At 48.6% G+C, this 19,273-nt stretch overlaps 1 protein-coding gene across 3 annotated transcripts in view; it reads left to right on the top strand.

Moving 5' to 3' along the window:
* The first annotated feature begins 101 nt into the window (after nucleotides 1–101).
* The window catches only part of SMAD3 (SMAD family member 3), a 126,919-nt gene continuing 107,747 nt past the window's right edge, over nucleotides 102–19,273 (top strand). Inside the window, exon 1 of one of the 3 annotated variants that reach the window (XM_006050229.4) lies at nucleotides 102–828. In XM_006050229.4, the coding sequence (XP_006050291.1) occupies nucleotides 623–828 (206 nt within the window). In that variant the 5' untranslated portion in view covers nucleotides 102–622. Of the gene's footprint in view, nucleotides 829–5,298; nucleotides 7,699–16,906; nucleotides 18,990–19,273 lie in introns of those variants that run through there. The other 2 variants (XM_044925396.2, XM_044925398.2) reach the window with 2 other exon arrangements.

The raw sequence follows: 19,273 nt of genomic DNA, 5'->3' as shown, positions 1-19,273 counted from the left end.
GGGAGGAGGCGGGGAGCCCCAGCGGCAAGGGGGCGGTGACAGCGCTTGGAAAGGAGGCTGCACGCGGATTTGCATGAAACACAGACTGGGAGCGGGCGGGAGCAGGAGCGCGGCGCACGCCCCGGCCCGGCCCAGCTAGCGAGCGAGCTGGGAAGGAGGAGGGCAGCGGGGAGGCGAGGCTGCCGAGGCGGAGGGATCTGCGCATCAAAGCGAGCGAGGCGAGCAAAGTTTGGCTGGGGGTTGGACTTTCCTTCCTGGAGGCGGCACCCAAACAGCCACCCCGTGCGGAAACCCAAACTTTCTTCTGCCACTCTGGTCCCCGCGGCCGCCGCCTCCGCCCCGCGTCCCCGGCCTTCCCGATCCCGCTTCGCTACTGCCTGCCCGCAGCCCCGCCGTCCTTCTCCCCGCCGTGGGAGACGCCCGGGGCGCAGGGCCGCGCGCCGAGCCCCGCCGGCTGCCGCGCCGCGGCCGGGCCCGGAGAACCAGCAAGTTCGCCGAGAGTTGAAGCGAAGTTTGGGCGGCCGCGGCCGGCCCGGGCTGAGCTCCTCGCTGCGCCCCCGGCGTCCCGCCGCGCCCAGCCCCGCCGGGGGCGCTCCTCGCAGCTCGCGCGCCCTCCCCAACCATGTCGTCCATCCTGCCTTTCACTCCCCCGATCGTGAAGCGCCTGCTGGGCTGGAAAAAGGGCGAGCAGAACGGGCAGGAGGAGAAGTGGTGCGAGAAGGCAGTCAAGAGTTTGGTCAAGAAGCTCAAGAAGACGGGGCAGCTGGACGAGCTGGAGAAAGCCATCACCACGCAGAACGTCAACACCAAGTGCATCACCATCCCCAGGTGGGGGCTGGAGGGACCTTGGGGCGCGCCCGCCCAGCCCCATAGCGTGGCGGGGCCGGCCTGGTGGGATTGGAGCCGGAGGGATTGTGTGTGTGTGTGTATACGAGGGGTGGGAACGCAGGCAGGAAGCGGGTGAGGGGGACCCCAAACAAAACCTTTTCTAGAATTGCAAAGATTCAGAGCCTGGGACTTCCACGCGGCACTCGCTCTCCCAGACCCCGCATTGGCTTTTCACCTCCGGGAAAGGGGGTGCTGCAGGATGGCCCCCCCACACCCCGGGGAGCTGCGGGATAGAACTTGAGGCCCGCTTTGTTCAGCTCCGCGGGCCCGAGCCCCTCCTCCGCCGCCGCCTCCCGCCCCCGCGGCCCGCGCTCGTAGAGGTGGTGGTGTCTCTCCCTTTCTTTTCTTCATTCCTGTCCCCCCACTTCTTTCCTTCTCGACAGGAATGCAGTCCGTACAGCTGGGGCTGTGGGTGAGGAGCGGGAGCCTCGTGATTGACAGATTCCTTCTTCGTTCTCTCTTTGCCTTCGGGATTAGCATTTTTATCGAGTATTTTTAGATTCGGTTGTGCCAGTCTCCCGCCCCCTCCGCACACACGCACTTTAGTTGCAGTGCAGTGCTCTGACTTTCAAATGAGAGAGATAAGTGGCGGAGAGTGGGGTCTTCTCCCCCGCCTCCCCCGACTGTTTTTTGCCCTTCTTTCAGTCTGAGATTGCGGGTGGGTGCCGAAAGGAGGGGGGTTTGGAGCCGAGGAGATAACAAAACGCACCCCAAAGTGGGCCTCGCATCGGCCCTCGCATTCCTACGGAGCCCTCCTTCCCAAAGCGCTTTGCCATCTGTCTGGACCTCCTTTATCCTCCACTTCGCGCTAGCTAGGTCTGGCAGGAGCTCACAGATGGCTGATAGAAGGGGTCAGTGACTTCTCTCCACTCCCCACGGCCTTCTCTTAGCTTAGCTGCGCCTGGCTGGAAATTGGGATGTGTTGAGGGGGGAGGTATCTTAGCTTTCTGTGTCTCCCTCTTAGCCTCCTTTGAACGTCTTGTGTACTGAGTTTGTGTGTGTGAGTAGGGGTCCCTGGCTGCGGAGGAATGAGCAGAGGGTCCCCGGGGCCAGAGCTCCACGTAAATTGTCCCTCTTGATGCCGGGCCAGAAGTGGACTCCGTCCTTGGCCACCTGCTCGGGGCAGCTGTACACTGGCCGTGTCAGGCAGGCACAAAGCAACATCTGTCCACGGAAACCCAGAGCCGGCCTCCTCTGGAAATAAATGCCACATATGGTGGGAGTGCTGACTTGAAAAATAATAATTTTTTTTTTTTTTTCAAAACTGGGTGGATCCAGTCAATAAAGCGGGAAGGAAGGTGGTGTGCTGTCTGGGAAGTGTGTTCTGGGGTATGATGGGGAGCCAGAATTGACTTCAGAGGAGGTGGTGTGATGTGATGGTCAGGGAGCCCTAGGTCCTGGTCTCAGCCACGGTTCTTCCTTCTTTATTACTTTAGGTGAGGGGTAGGGAGTAGGGTGTATGAATGTCATACTTCTCCCTCCTGGGGAGAACCTGCCTTCTTACCTGCCTGAGGGTGCTGAGGACAAGTGCTTTTTTATGTTTTGAGACAGAAAAAAAAATCAGTATCCAGTATAAAACGAACAGCTGCATGAATTGTTGCACAATTTACAAAGGACTTTCATATGCTTTTAGGAGATCAAGAAAAAGAAACTCCTGGAAAATAGATAAGGCAATTAATTAGGCCTAAGACTGATCCCATTTTCAAAGTTGAGAAAACTCTGGAGGAGAGAGGTGAAAAGGCTTGGCATAGCAAAACATGCCATTCTGACCAAGTGTGCCCCTTCTGCTTACCATGGCTCCTCTTCATTTTGAAGGCTCTGAATACATTCTTTGCTGATGGCTACAGGGGTGGGCCCTGGGACCTTTGGTAGTAAGGTTGCCAGCATTCTTTGGGCTGGTGACAGCCTGGAGGAGAGGCCTGGCTCCCCCTTGCCTTGGTAGGAGTTTGCCCTCTGGGAAAGCATAGCCGTGGCCTGCCTTTTCCTCTTCCAGTGTTTTCCGCAGCCTGGGGCATATGGACACTTTTGATGTTCCTGAGAGTTCAAGTTAACTCAGCCTTCCCATGGCTCTGTGAGGACTGAGCCATCTTCTACCTGCCTGGCAAGGACCTAATGCTGAGGCACATTTTTTTCCATCTTTTTCAGTTAGGGAAACCCCGTTACTTGGGTGGATCCAGACAAAGTGGATTTCCATCCTTGGATTTTGTGCCCACGCCTCTGGGTCACCTTGTCTCCCTTGGCAACAGCGGCTGCTGTTTTGCTCGTGGGCAGAAAACTAAAGGCCACGTCTTGGGGAGGTGGCTAGCTGGCCTCACACGGGTGATAGCGGTGTGTCTCTGAGTCCCATAGGTTGTGGGGTTGCTTGTCAAATTGTCTGCTCTCTCCTCACAGCTTTTTATAATGAGGTCTTTGGAAAACTGACAAAGGGAAATGTTTCACCTAGCTGTCCCACTGTGGGTGTGCGGTGGGGCCCTGGGTGCTTAAAAGTACCCTACAAGATCTGGACTTCACAGTGTAAGGAACCCTTTGTCTAAGGAGATTTTCTCCAGCTTGTTTTGGCTAATACAAGGTCGTGAGCCGCAGCAGGACTGTTTAGCAGTTAGAGCTGTGTATTGGAGCCCACCAGACTGCACGCGTTCTTCTGTTACTCCGGCTCTAACTTGTCTCAGTGATCAAGAGAGCTGGAGTGATACAGGCTTACTGGTTTCAAGAATGTCAAAGAGACTGGTGCCAAAGCAGTGGTAAGAGCCTGATTTAGATACACCAGTAGAGGGGCTATCAGGATTCTCTGAGGTCTGGCAGGATGGTCAGAACTTCGATGAGTTGTGTAATAGCATCCTCCCTGTCATCTACTATCCTTCTTAAGTACCTGAGTCCAGCTGCAGGTATCTTCCTGGCCAGTTTATAAGAATGGAGTGATAGCATTTGCCAACGAGAGGCAGAGAAGGTGTGTGTATGTTCTATCAGGGAGAAGGACCCAGGCACACTTAAAAATGACTCTTCTGATGGACACTGATAATTTGTATTTCTACCAATGGGACCCATGCTGTGGCCCACTTGTTGAGGGCTGGACCAAGCTTAAGACCTTATTTGTTTGGAAGGAAATTCAGGCTTTCTTCTGTTAGAGCACCAAGTCCAGAGGAAAGTGGCGGACTCGAACCAAACATAAGGTCTGACACATACCTTTCTGTGCATCTGTTCTTTTGGTGTGGCCTCCTCCTGCTATCTGCCTGGACTTTGCCAGGCTGGTCTCACCGTAACATTTCTTTCTCAGGCTTCTGGGGACAGACCAGGGGTGCAAGAGTGGTAGCTTTAACATCCTCTCCATTTCAGCATCTCCTGTCCTCTTTTCTCTCAGTTGCAGCTCAGAGCACCATTCTTGTGTGGCCCATTGGAACCCAACTCACTTGCAAGCACCCATCCTCTCCTTTCTCTTGTTAACCTCGATTAGAGGAGTTCTGCACAAAGGCAGGAAAGAGAAGGAGTCTGCAGGACACTGGGTAGTGGACGTGGGGCTGGCTTAGGGCTATGGCTGAACGTTAGGAACCAAGGAGCCACTTGACCTTCGAACTTAGGAGCCATTTGGAACCTTCGAACTTGCTCCTTGCACCCAGGAGTTGAATGATTGGGCTCAGTACGTGTTGAAGACAGCCCCTTGCTCACAGTTCCTAATCAAATATTACAGGATGGGATTTTGTGGATTCGTAGGTATTGGCCGCTCCCATGTCTGAGTCAGTATTCCGGGAAGTGGGGGAGGATGTGGAGATAAACTTGAGATGGTCCCTGCCTATGACAAGCTTACACTTGAGTAAGGAAAACATCAACAGGACATTATTTGTGTCTATTTCTTTCTTACTCCCAGCCATCAGGAAGAATATGAGCTGTAGTATGGAGTGATATTTTTGGGGAGCGAGGGGGATTATGATATGTTTTTTAAATATTTAGAGGTCACTATGTTAGATAACAAAGTAAGCATGGCCATCTGTTTTCCCCAGAAAAAAAGCACAGAATTCAGGTCCTGAATCTTGTTGTTTTAATACCTGGATGGATTTAGCAGTTGACTTGATGTCTCAGAGCCTTCTTGTCGGCACCTGTAAAATCAGGATGAGGTAAAGCCTGTGGAAGTGTTTTGTAAACCAGAAAGTTTGACAGATGTGTTTTATATTTAGATGTCTCTGTGTATCATTCATTCATTACTAAATTATTCAGTCATTTATGAAATACCTACTATGATGAGCAGGGCAGGGCACCTGTTCTCAAGGGCTCCCCTGTCTAGAGTGGGAGACAGACTTGCCCAAAATATAGGCCATGAGCTGCAGCCAAAGGATGTACAAAATGCCCAGGGATGTGGGGGACAGACCATTACTCTCTGGGAAGAGGTGGGGAGAGGAGGGGAGGGGTCAATGCAAGGTGGAAAACCAAGAGGACAGGAGTTATTATCCAAAGGAGGAAGTTTCTGGACCGTAGTACAATCATGGGAACTTTTGGGTTCATGGTGTTTGTTGCCTACAGGACTGAGAATGTCTTTATCTTCCTCTTGTTCCTAAATGGAGTGCTGCTATGATATGTTCCCTCCTAGTCTGCACCGGAAGACCAGCGACTTGTGTTCAGTATTTTACGCCACTGTAAAGTGTTCTCACTTTGAAATAAAAAAGGAGTTAGTATGGCAACCCTGAAATTCAAGTTTCCTTGGTGGAAACGGTGACTTAGGATGTATTAGCTCAGAATATAACAGACTGCGTCGATAAGAAGTGGGCAACTTGGAGGTGATGGTGGATGCTCAGAATTTTTGAGTTTTGGTGTGCCGTAACTTTTCATTTCTCTGGTTAACACTTGCCAAAAAAGAAATCCTGTAAACCTGAATTTCTACAGAGACATAAGAGCTTTTAATAATGTATTTTTAAAAGTCTTTGCAAGGATATACAGGTTTAAATGACAATTCTAATAATAGAAAAAGCCAATGAATACAGTAGTCGTTTCCTTCTGATGAGAAATGGAAGCAGCTGATGGCATAGAGAGACTGGCTTGAGCTTATCACATCAGGAATCCAATTAAAATGAGTTTTTGAAAAATAAATATTGGTTCAATAATGTAAATTTGTAATTGCTATGTTATTCTAATGGAAATAAAATTAACACGATTTAATGGACTGAGCGACCATTAATTTTCACTTGTTAACTTATTGGGAGATTTCTAAATGCCATTGTTTGCACAATGCAGCCGTGTCTCTGTATGAACTCCTTTAGGAAATAAATAGGACCAAGAAGTGCCTGCTTTATTTATTGAAGTATAGTTGATTTACAGTGTTGTGTTAATTTCAAGTGTACAGCAAAGTGATTCAGTCTTATATATGTCTATCCTTCTTCAGACTCTTTTCCCTTATAGTTTATTACAAAATATTGCATACAGTTCCCTGTGCAAGACAGTAGGTCCTTGTTGCTTATCTGTTTTATATATTGTAATGTGTATCTGTTAATCCCCGATTCCTCATTTATCACTCCCTCCCCTTCCCCCTTTGGTAGGCACAGGTTTGTTGTCTAAGTCTGTGGGTCTATTTTTGTTTTCTGTGTAAGTTCATTTGTATCGTGCTTTTAGACCACATGCATAAGTGATATCATATGATATTTGTCTTTCTCTGGCTTACTTCAGTTAGTCCGGTAACCTCTAGGTCTATCAACGTTGCAAGCGATGCTTGCTTTAAGACTTGAAGTCTGACTTTATTCCCTCATCTATTTTCCCACCTTATTTACCCCTCCCCCAGCCTCTGGTAAGCGCAGTTAAGTTCTTGAAAGTGGAATGCCGCTTTTTCAATCAACAAAGCTCATGAATAGTTCTAATTAACTTTTGTCCTTGTCTCCTTTGATGTATTGACCTATTTAAAAAAAAAAGAATTCGCCCTGCCCCCTTCCCAGATCCACATCTGGTTTTACAGTCTGCCCAGAAAGGCTGCTGATGCAGGGCCTGGGAGGTTTAGCAGCCTTTTGCAGACACGAATGTCCCCTGCAGTGGTGGATGGGACTAGTTCTTCCCCAGGAGGGCTGGGCATCATCTATTGACCATTGACAGGTTCCTGGGCCACGGAGCCTTCAATCTTCAGGTGCCGTGGTTTCTGGAAACAGTTGGAAGTTGCCATAGTAAACCTACCTTGCAGAAGTTTGGTTTCTAATTTTACCAAATTCCAGATTTTAAAACAAAGATCCAAGAGAACTTGTCCAGTTCATGTGTGTGCTGCCTTAGTGCACCTAACAGGTGCCAAAACCTGTTTCCAGTAGCAGGAACACACCAGTGAACGAGGCAGATGCCTTATTCTGCCCTATTGTAGCCTCTGGTCCACTGGCTGCTGAACACTGGTCCTTTGGAGTTGTAAGAATCATGTGTGTGTTCACTCTGCTTAACTTGTAAATACTGTTTTCTTAATGCCAGAGAACCAAATTCCCCAAGCCCTGCAGTTTATTGAGTCCTGATGAGAGAGAGAGAGTGTGTGTAACGTTACTCTTTGTTTTGACTTAATTAACAGTTTTAGAAATAACAAATCTAGAGCACAAGTCACACTATCCATTGTGATTATCTGAGGCCTCTGCTGTAAACAGCAGCCTGCCACCGTGGCACACTGCTGCAGGGTGTTTTGACAGAGAGACTCGGCTTAAAATGAAAACACAGTAGAAGCCTATTAATTAAGAAGTTTGTCTAATTCTGGACTAGGCTGAAGTTTGTTTAGCAGGCCTTTTCTCCCCATAAATGCTGTCAAGAAAAATTAGTCATGAACAAACTTTTGGGAGTCATTTTGGAGGCAGGAGTCAACAGACCTGGGTAAGTTCTAGATTTTAACTCTGTTTCTAATTAGCTGTGTCACCTGGCCAAGTCACTGACCGTCTCTGGGCCTCAGATGTTTGCAACTGGGAAATGGGCTACCTGAGCTCTATCAGAGATTCTTTCTAATTCTAAAGTGGTTTCTATGCAAGCATCTTAGAAGCATCCCTTTGCATGCATCCGCTTGATCACTAAACCACAGATCTTTCTTAATTATTAATGTCCTAAGTCCCTGTTAGTCTGGTGCCAATGAATTTCCCTAGTTGAAAGTAAGAAAACTACAATTCAGCTTTTAATTTTAGTTGTTTCCCCCTCTCTGTCTTCCCTGCCTCTCCTTTGCCCTGTGAGTCTAAATCAGTGAAATTTAACTACAAAGGAATATAAAAATAACTGAATACAAGGATAACACCATGAAGGCTGAATGTTTTGAGATGCAGTGAGCAGTTTTTCTTTTGTTGCTATTTTTGGCTATCCTCAGAGCAGGAAGTTTACTTAAACTAATGACCACAATTGCCTAAAAATGGTTAAATGTGAGAGGTAGGCATTATAGAGGATACCTGTGGAAAATGTTTGCTCATATGTCAGAGTTTACCCAGGAAGCTTTCTTTATTTATTTTCAAGCATCTATATAAAGAAAGGCTATACTTGATTGCGTAAGCATGCGCCTCTTGTTGGGGGGGGGGGGGGCATGGAGGTTACAAGTTGAAACCCCAGCTAAGAAATGAAAAGTGAGTTTCCCCCGAAATAATAGTACTTTTTCTGTATCACACCGGCTTTCCCTGCTTACATCTGGCAAGTTTTTCTCCTGACAGCTTTGTTGGGAGTTTAGGACTGGGGTGTTGTTTAAGAAACCTTGGGTCAAGGTTTGCCTTTGAAATCTATGGCATTATCAATCTGTTGGCTTTCCCCACTAACGCTTGCATCACAGACCGCCAGGCCTAGTTGTAGCTCTGGGGTGTCACCTCCTTTTTTTTTTTTTTTTTTCTTTTTCTTTGAGACTGGGCTTTTGAAAATAGTAATGCTTTTTGGGTGTGTGTTTTTTAAAGGTCTGTTTTTACGCTGTCACAGCTCAAAAATGCCAAAAGGCATTTTTTCCTTAAAAAATCACCTCTGGGCTAAGCCCAAATGTGGAGTAATGGATCCAGAAAGGACTTTTTGAATAGTTACAAGTGGCTGAAGGCAGGCCCTGGTGATGGAAGCTGGGTTTTTCCTTTTGTTTCAAATGCTCCACATTGTAAATTCTCTCACACCCTCGTTGAATTCAGGCTCAAGGTGAGTCTTGTTTCTCTGTGTGCCTGGAAAGGCAGGGTGAGTGACTTTGTTTTGCTCCCCCTTTAGATGTTGTGTGTAGCCTTTTATCTCTACCCAAAGATTCTTAAAATATTGCCTGCGGAGCAGGGGTTCAGGGCGTGAGTAGGCTGGAAGACCACAGTCATCAAGGATGAACAAAGGGCTCTGGAGTCTGACAAACCTGGGTTTCAGTTGGCCAGTTACTGACCATGTGGCAGCCTTGGGGACATCTGCTTCCATTGATGAAGCTCCACTTTCCTCATCTGTGTAATGGGCATGGGGCTGCCTGCCTCTTGTAAATCAACACAGGATATAAGAGAGAGCACGCACTTGGCTGGTATTTGTGGCTCACAGCACGTAGTAGGTGCTTTCTAAACATTCACTTTTCCCCTTTCAAGGACGGAGGTGGGGTTGACTGATGGTGTTGGCAGATTCCAGTAAGGGATCCTGGCCCCTCCACTCGTTCTCGGGGCTCACTGTTTGGAGACCCCCTATGGATGCAGTAAAAGAATCTGCCTCCAGCACATATTCACCAAGAGGCCACAGTCTCACTGCTTGCTGATGCAGGGCTTGGCAGGCTATTCAAAGAGAAACAATTCGTATTCTTAGGTGGTTCTCCCCTCCCCACTCCTGTCCTCCATCATCATTTTAAAAACTGTTTGGCTGACTAAAAATAATAGTATTGAAAACAAACTTTGATGAATCAGTGCTCCTGGGGTGGGGGGGTGGGTGTAAGATCCTGAAGAAGAAACGCCGTGACTCACGGGCCTGTCACCGATAGCCTGCCCATCCATGTGTGGAAGTGTCTGATGTTTACTCTTGCTGGGGTGTTTTTGAGGCCTGGTTGGAAGGCAGTTCTGGCTCCAGGCACCCCCTCACCAGTTGCTTGGTTGTTAGGTGAGAATGTTCAGTCCCGGAAGCTCATGGCTCCAAAATGACCCAGACATGGACGGTGGTACCTTTGGCTGCCCTCTAGGTGTGTCAGGGGGCTCACACTTAGTGCACCATCCTTTGCACATCCTTCTGGATGTGGTCCTTTCCACGGGGTAGAGCTGTGGGCCCAGGGATGGCCCGTGTAGAGCCTACACTTCCTTCTTTCAGATGGTACACTGGGTCTCAACCCTTCCGTTCCCAGCCCCCGTGATCTTGAGCCTGCTTCCAGGTCCCAGGTGGGCTCTTCCCCAGGTCCATCTGCCTAAGGAAGGGAGACTGTGTTGACCCTGGGCCGATGACGTGGGTCGGGCTGGGAGATGGAGAAATTGGATGAAATTCAGCTTTGGGGTGTCTGCACGAGTGTACAGGAAGCCCCTCTAAGTGGGGGGTGATGACAGGAATGGGCTGGGATTCAGGATCAGTTCTCCTGGAATTCTCTCACCAGTTCCATTGTGAAACCCAAGGCGTCAGAGAACTCTACATTCAAACCTGGCCTCCCAGGTTGTGTTAAGGTCCTTGTCAATATGATAGAACATATTCTGTTTATCAGTCTGTTACCTTGATTCTCTCTTTTATATATGACATATTATATGTGCAACTGCATAGTTCCTCCCGCTCTCAGACCATTTGATGGTGGAGGCAGTCCTGTTTTTCTGGCCATCCTCTCAGTGGGCTTCCCTGGTGGCTCAAATGGTAAAGAATCTGCGTGCAATGTGGGAGACCCGGGTTCAATCTCTGGGTTGGGAAGATCCCCTGGAGAAAGGAATGGCAACCCACTCCAGTATTCTTGCCATTCCAGAATCCCATGAACAGAGGACCCTGGTGGGCTATAATCCATGGCTTTGCAAAGAATCAGACGTGACGGAACGACTTTTTCTAATACTTTTTCTCTGTTATATAGCCACAACTGAGGCCCCACTCAGGTGGCACCATTATATGGAAGATTGTGGGTGTTTCTATAGGCAGGATTGATTTCCCTCACCTTGAACTCAGATCACAGTGAATTAAGTGCAGGTCAGGGATGGGTGGTGCATATGGCAGCTGCCTATCTGAAAGGCCGAGTGAAGAGCCCAACCCCCGCTAGTGCCATTTGTTGTTGGCTTCATTTATTGGGCACTGACTTGGTGCTGGGCCTCAGGAGAGAGAGAGATGCGGAGATAAAGCCCTGTCTCTGAACCGTGCAGAGGCTAAAAGGGACCTTACTGCAGCTACAGTGGGCTCATGGGAAAGACACTTCCAGGTTGAATAAAGCAGTGTTGGGGATCCCAGAGAAAGAGCAGCTTGTTTCTGAGGGACTCAGAAGGCTTCACAGAAGAGATGATGCTCCAGTGAGACTTTGAAGGGTGGATAGGCGTGTGGGAGTGAAGGGAAGGCTGAGTGCAACACTGGCCAGACAGAGCGTGGAAGAGCCTGGCGTCTGGGGCGGGGCGGCCAGAACGTGGAAGAGGGCGTGGCCAGAGAGGAGTCTGAGAAGGAGGTTGCCAAGGGTTTCATTCGGCCAAGCTTGGCGTTTGGACCTTGCTCCGTAAAGCACCCAGGAGATTTTAAAGTACGGGAGTGGCATGGCTGAAGCCACCGTTCTATTCGCGTTTCCTCGCCTCCCCCAGCCCGTGGCTGGTAAGAGCAAGTTTTCTGCCTGAGTTATCCAGGTCAGAGTCATAATCCCTTACACCACCATGTGGACAGCTTTAGGCTATGTCTGGACCAGGGTGAAAATAGTGTTTTGTTCGCCGGCAGGAGAGAAGACGGGTTGTACAGCCAGGAGGGCTCTGGGAGCCCAAGTGTTCAGGTAATTAGCCAGTGAGTCATGCCAGCCTCTTGACATGGATTCCTTGGGAAATTAAGCAGAGTGTCGCTGGGCTCCATGCAGAGGCCTGTTCTCCCCAAGCAACGGCCCCGACGTCAAATCCCAGCCTCTCTTTGGGTTTTCCCTGTGCCTGGCGTGGTGTCTTTGTGTGGAATGTCTCTGGTCAGTGTTTTAAATTTCTTCATTGACGATCGTCTAGGTCGGGCTTTCCAGTTCCAGACCACACTGCAATCAGTAAAAATGCCTAAGTTCTCTACTTCAGACTCATCAGATGCTCTCATGTATTAAAAACAGATTACATTCCTTAGTAAGAGAGTAAAATGGGGTAAGTTCATATATTTCATCACAAGGGCAAGCAGAAATCTTGGTAACCATGCATACAGTTTACCTCATCTGTTCAGGGTCAGCTTTTTTGTTGTTGTTGCTGTTAATTGAAGTTTATAGGTTTTTAGAAGTTAAAAGTTTTGTATCCATGGACAGGTTCTTAGTTCATGGACCATTTTTGAGAACCCTGATAGAGACCTGTTGCTGAAATGGCAGCCTGCTGCGATGGAGCTTTCTGGGCTTGCATTCAGGAGACCCAGGTTCAAATCCCTGCCTTCCCCCTTCCTGCTTTGGTGACTCTAGACCAGTCACTTGATTTTTTTTGAGCCTCCCTTTCCTCATCAGTAAAATGAGAAAAACGATGCCTCCCTTGATAGGATGGTGGTTGTTTATGTAGATGAGCTATGTATTAATGAATGGTGCTAGTGGTAAAGAACTCGCCTGCCAGTGCAGGAGACATAAGAGACCTGGGTTTGATCCCTGGGTCGGGAAAATCCCCTGGAGAAGGAAATGGCAACCCACTCCAGTATTCTTGCCAGGAGAATCCTGTGGGTGGAGGAGCCTGGCGGGCTGTAGTCCATGGGGTCATAAAGAGTCGGATACAACTGAAGCAACTTAGCATAGCATAGCATACGTATTGAAAGATCTTTGCAGACTATAAAATATTATGCAGTGTCACTCATTCTTTCTTTCTTTTTTTTTTTAAAAAATTTATTGATTGATTGATTGGCTGCACCAGGTCTTAGCTGTGGCATGCGAACTCTTACTTGTGGCGTGTCGGATCTAGCTGCCTGACCAGGGATCAAACCCAGGCTGCCTGCATTGGGAGCGTGGAGTCTTAACCACTGGACCACCAGGAAGGCCCCACTCATTATTTCTTTATGAAGCGCAGGTCTATAGTATTGTTAAAAACCCTTCCTCACAGAGATGGACTTAAGGCTTCCAAGTTCACACCTACATTTTCACAGAGACCTTAGAGAAAAACCTTAATGATACACAGAATTCAACAGGAGTATGATCTTAGGGCATGCGTACCATCAGTGGGGGGTTGGGGGGGAGGAGGGGCATGGGTCTGGTTCCAGAAGCTTAGGTGAGTTGGTGCTTATGGTCTTGTCTGAAGATTTGGGTCAGTTGTGCTGAAATGTGGCGGATCACCTGAGCTGTCTCACTGGGAGTGATTCTGGTACATGCAACGTGGACTGGGTGCTGACTATGTGCCAGACACCAAGGTGGGCCATTCATCAGTTGGTTGATCTTCTTTACCCATCTTCTGGGAAGGATAAGTTCCCAATGTTTGTAGAAGAGGAGGCTCAGGCTTTGAGGAGTCAGCAGCAGCTTGGCAGTCTGAGTTCAGGTCTCTCATTCCCAGCTGTCTGCCCCAGGGCTCCCCAAGAAAGGGCTACTGTTCTCCTTTTTATAAGAAAACCCATGAAATTGCTTAGCAAAGTTGCTGTAGGTCTCATGATAAGAGATGGAGCTGGATTTGCCTCTGAAGCTCTGTCCCTTTTAGAATCTAGGGTGACCAAAGAATTCGTTAAATTCTAAGGACACTTCTAAGAGTGAAAAGGGGACAGTGCTGTTATCAGTGATGGCCAGAAACTGACGTCAACCTGGACTATCGAGGCAAACCTGGAGAGGTAGTCACTCTAAGCCACCCTGCCTCTGTGCCAGTGATCACAATACCTGGCCAGAGTAACTGGGAGGGTCCATCAGTTGCTTTCTCTGCCGCTGCTAAAGTGTCAGGCAGGGACTGTCTAGATCGTTTACTGCTGTTCTGAGTGAGGTGACTTGTCTAAGATCATTCAGTAAGTTGGCAATGTAACATAACTTAAAACTGGATGAGACCTTAGAGATAATCTACAATAGTCAAATTAACACTAGCGCTTACTTAGCTGCAGTGGGAGCTGGGGAACCTTTGGCTTCACTGATGGCCACTCTGAAGGGAAGGACAAGAAGCAGGAGGTGGAGATGGGGGTGTGTATGGGGGATGTCGGGGTGGCAGTGAGGGGGTGGTAGGGTGTTCACTTGGCTCTAGAACATATGCATCCTCATCAAGACATGTCCCTTTGGAAAGCAGGAGATGCCCCCAGGTCCAGTACAGCTGAGATGGGATTTCATGTCCAGGAGTGAAGTCTTCTGTGAGCTGACTTCTCCTGCTTCCTGCTCCATTTTCATTAAGGTTTCCAAGATACTACTGGCTGGGAGCTGTGGGGGTTTAGTGGATCAGTCTTCTGCTGAAGAGTTTTGGAAGGCTTTGGGGAAGGAATTAAAAATAACAGCAAGCATGCCTTTTCTTTCTCTTTGATGGTGGTAAATGCATGGAATGTACCAGGGTGCGTGGCCCTAAGTAACCCTGTCTGCCAGTGGAATCCCATGGAGAACATGGGAAGACTTTGCATGTTTCACTCCTGCCTCGTGTTCACAGGCTTCGTTTCTGTGATCATCCAAGCCTCATTCTTCCTCTCTTGCCCCAGATAATCTGTTGGAAGCCTAGAGAGGGGGCTTGAGTTCTCTATACCCTCCAACCAAACTGTTTGCTGTGGGCAAGGCCCTGTCTGATGAGCTCCAAGGAGAGCAGCTGGAGTGTTGAAGAGGACCAGTTACAGGCTGAGAGAAGCCAAGTGTAAATTCAAACCGAACTTAGCAGTTGCTTGGAGAACTTCAGCTGATACTGTGCCGCTCTAGTCATCACCCTTTGTGGCTGTGCTGTTTCTTATAAATAGAACAACATGCATTTCCCTTTTTTTTCTTTTTTACCCCACAGACACAAGCAGGCATGTGTGTGGGTGAGGATGGGCCGGGAATATTAATTATTTATGTTCCAGTTCATTGGAGAGTCAGCGTGGGAACTAGGCCCTGGGCTTCATGGAGATGACTAGGCCATCGTGTGGGTAAGACTGGAATCCGCTTTTGTGTTTCCTGAATTCAAGCTGTCCTCACCATCGCCACCCTCTCCTCAGCCGAGGCCCCCGGTTTCTCATGCCTGGATTCTGCAGTAAGCCAGCCAGCTCCTTTGCTCTCCGATCTACCCCATACTCACTGTCTGAGGATGCTTGGGCTGCAAGTAACCTGAAACTCAGCAAACAGCTTCACCACTTAGAGGAGGGGGCTTATTACCGCCTCTAAGACGTCTGGAGGCAGGGTGGTGTCAGGCACCAGCAGGACTTGGGAGCCTTCCATCTTTCTGCTCTGCCATCTCCAGCTTTCATGATCCACTGACGATCACAGCTGTTCCAGGTGTTCCCCTCTTTACACGGTTGCATCCAGCAGCAGGAAAGGCTGCTTCTCCTTGGGGGTCTCTTTAGCCAGGAAGGAAACCTTTCCCAGAACCCCTCTTGGATCTCACTGGCCAGTATTGTGTCCCATGCAGCCAGTGGCAAAAATTAGACTGTAACAAGTCCCTCAAAGTCAAAGACCCAGGCTGTTTCCTTGGCTCATTGTGGTACTCAGTACCTGCTCTTGTTTAGTAACTCAGTTGTGTCTGACTTTTTGACCCCACGGACTGCAGCATGCCAGGCTTCCCTGTCCATCACCAACTCCTGGAGCTTGCTCAAACTCATGCCTATTGAGTTGGTGATGCCATCAAACCATCTCATCCTCTGTTGCCCCGTTCTCCTCCTGCCCTCAATCTTTCCCAGCACCAGGGTCTTTTCCGATGAGTTGGCTCTTCACATCAGGTGGAAAAAGTATTGGAGCTTCAGTATCAGTCCTTCCAATGAATATTCAGGGTTGATTTCCTAGCTGAATTCTATGAACAGTAATACCTGCTGGGCATTTGGTAAAAGTCAATTAATACTTGATTGGTGTTTTCCTTCTTCTCTGAGACTCCTGAACACTTGTCTTGTTGATGTCTTGAACGATGTCTTGCTGAGTTTAGAGGTCCCATTGGTAACCCAATCAGAGGGCTAGATCTTGCCCTCATGGAGCTTACAGTCGAGATGGAGAGACCATTATCTGTGTTCAGAACATCCACCTGTGTGGGTTGTAGCAGTCTGCTGTGGGACAGCTTAGGAATGGGTGTGAAATTGGGGTTCAGGGGGGCAAATGGAAGTGAGACTCACTGAGGGGACCAGCAGAGCCTCTGAACACTGTATCTGAGGACTATATACTTTCTGACTTAAGTCAGGTCTTTCAAGCAGTTCAGATTTCTATCTCCGCCCCTTTACCAGTCGTGTTTTCCTGTTGACGAAATGAAGATTAAAAATTTGCCCTTGAGTATGGAGTGGGGGTGGGGTAGAGAGTTAAGAGCCTCCTGCCCCCAGGGGAAATTTTCTAAAGGTTCTTGCGGTATTCTAGCTTCAAAACCCTGTGAAATTTAATTGCATGTTTAGCGTCTTTGTGCGTCTAACTGGCTTTGAAGTTGCTGGAAACTTTCTCTGAAAGCATGTAGACGAAGAAATAAGAATTCTATAAATGTTCAGTGGTTAAAAACAAAGTGCTGGCCAATTTATAGAATCTGAGGGTCGTCTTCTGATGGAACATTCGGCAGACACAGCATACCCAGGAGGAGTTCTGTCTCAGTCAGCTAACAACTGGCTTCAGGTCTGCAAAGCCTTTTTCATTCCAATTCAGAGAAAACAGAGTCTGTCCCAAGGCCTCAAAGTTTATTTTCCTGTTGATCTAGGAGCCGGGACCCCCGCCCAGGGAACATCTTAAAGCTAATTAAAGATAGGGTTTTGCCTCTTTTTCTTGCTTGATTGAACGAGTTGCAGTTTTGACTTTTTTTTTTTTTTTAAAGGAGAATCTACCGCCACTACCCCTCCAGGAGGTGGGGGTGGGGGGATTGCATGGTTCAGCACATGCATGACGTGTTGCCCTCCTGCCTGCTTTGCGAGAACCTCCCCCCACCCCCACCACCCCAGAGTGGCATTTTTGAGCACAGGGCAGGCACCAAGGCAGCTACTCTCCTTGAAAATTCTTGAGTCTTTAGGAGTAGTGGCCAGGGGAGCCTGGCCGTGAAAGCCAACAAAGTGGTTCCAGGGTGAGGCTGGCTCTGTTTGACCAGCTGGAGCCCTGAAGTTAATGGTCCAAGGTCCCCACTCAGAAGGAGGGTCAGCATGTGGGGAGATGGACGCCCTGACAGCCATTCCAGGGGGCCCCCTGACCCTTTGTTTAACCACGACTGTGGACCAGTGGTCTCAGATGTTTACCATCGCCTGTTTATAAGAGGGAAGTGTGGTCATATTTCTATCTCTTTTGTGGGCTACACGGTTGCCTTACTGAGGCTCATGTGGGAAGTGGTTACCGTTCAGAGGAGGGTGAAATAACAGTGCTCACAAAGGGACTTTGATCCCAGAATCTTTTTGAATGTCACCTTTTGGCCACTCTGTTTTTTTAGTTTTTGCCTATCAGCCTTAACTTCGTTTATGAGAAAATCAAACCACAGGCTGGACCTCGTTCTACCCTGCTGGGTATCACAGTTCAGAATTGCAGTACTTGTCTTCTGCCTGGGTTTCCCTGGGGAGCTGACTTCCAGATCTGTAGTTCTGCACAGCTAGAGACCCTCAGCTTCAGCTGTTCACTGGACATCTGTATCTGAACATCCCAGAAATGCCTGGAATTGAACAATGACTATTGCTGTCTATACTCCTTCCACGACCTCCACAGGTCTTCACCGTCGTCATTGCTGAAGCTCCAGGGTCAATGAAGTGCTGAATGAGCCTGAGAACAGACACGCATGCACAGGAGGGAACCGCAGTCTCGTCATCCTGTTTCTCCAGTGAGGTTGAGGGCCCTCGGCCACTCTTTGATGCAACTTGGCTTTCTGACTTCAGGAAAGTTCACTTGGCTTCTCTGAGTATCGGTCTTTGCATCTAGAAAATGACAAGTCCAAGAGAGAATCTCAAAGGCCTATATCAGTTCTAATATTTCATGACACACTTCTTTGCCCTCTCTCCCTTGACTTCTTGCTTTTCACTTAATTGCTGCCAGGTCTTACTTTCGGCATGTGGGATCTAGCCCCCTGACCGGCGATGGAACCTGGGCCCCCTGCGTTGAGAGCATGGAGTCTTAGTCACTGGACTACCAGGGAAGTCCCCTCACTCTTTTCTTGATGCACATATTTTCCGGGGGGATAAATCTAATTTTTTGTCCAATGCTTTACCTTCAGAGGTGGCCTACTCCTTATATTAATTGTTACAGTGGTGACTTAACCCGTCAGATAGTTACTGAGTATCTTCAGTTGGTGGCGGTGCTGTCAGACACTATGGTCCAGGGGCTGTAACTGGTCTGTAGATTTGGATGGTTGCGTATACTCCTGCTGCCTGGAGCTGCCAGGCTTGTGTTGAAACAAGGCTCACCTGATGAAGATCTGTTCCCTATGCCCAGGCTAGGGGAAGTCAGCTTGTAGGCAGAGAGGAATTCTCATTTAACCCAAAGCACAGGCTTCCTGTGCTTCTAGCCACCGGCTGCATGCGTTGCAGGCGTGGTGCCGTAAAAATACAGGAAGGAAGGGAAACGTGTTCACAGGTTGGTTAGAGATTTTGAAACTAACAATCAACTCTCTCTTATCCACAAGAAACCAGAATCCACTGCTGCTTTTCAGGCTCTCAGACCCGCAGCTCAACAGAGCGCTCTTTCAAAACTTGGGTAGACTCTTTTTTCTAAAGGCTTTTTTCACAAATTCCAGCCAGCCAGCAAATATATTCTTTGAGGATTATGATTTGACCGGCATGCTCAGGAATCTTTAAAGAGAAGAACCATCTTTGCTCTCAGCTGTTTTAAGGCCAGCGAAGAGACAGAGGCTCCCAGAGATGCAGTGTTGAGGGGCTGGCCACTAAAAGCACACAAGAAGTAAACAGTGGCCATTCCTGTGACCTCGCTTTTGTTGGGGGTCTGTCACCCCAGGACCTCCTGGTTGGTGTCCCGGAGAGAGAACTAGAGGTGGAAGACCCGGGTTCTAGGCCTGTCCCATTGTGAACCAGCTTCATGACCTTGGGTGAGTCACTTTGCTACCTGGGCCCCTGGTTTCCTCCTTGACAAACCAAAGGCATTGGCTTAGCAGGATTTTTAAAGTTTCTGTACCTTAAACGTTCTAATTCTGAAGCTTGCATTCAAAGAAATGACCAACTCTGTTACTCATTTGGGGAGTTTCAAGATCACTGTACCATCGCTCCGGGAGCTGGAGATGGGGGCCTGCCGTTGAAGACAGGATGAAAAGAGGTTTGAGGTGCAGGAGTAAGCTGTGGCAGCTGGGACTCCTGCTTCCTCATGATTCACATT

This window comes from Bubalus bubalis, chromosome 11, assembly GCF_019923935.1.
Source record: "Bubalus bubalis isolate 160015118507 breed Murrah chromosome 11, NDDB_SH_1, whole genome shotgun sequence".
NCBI lineage: Eukaryota > Metazoa > Chordata > Mammalia > Artiodactyla > Bovidae > Bubalus > Bubalus bubalis.
The sequence above is the reverse complement of the archived record's forward strand: the minus strand, read 5'-3'. Positions and strand labels throughout refer to the sequence as shown.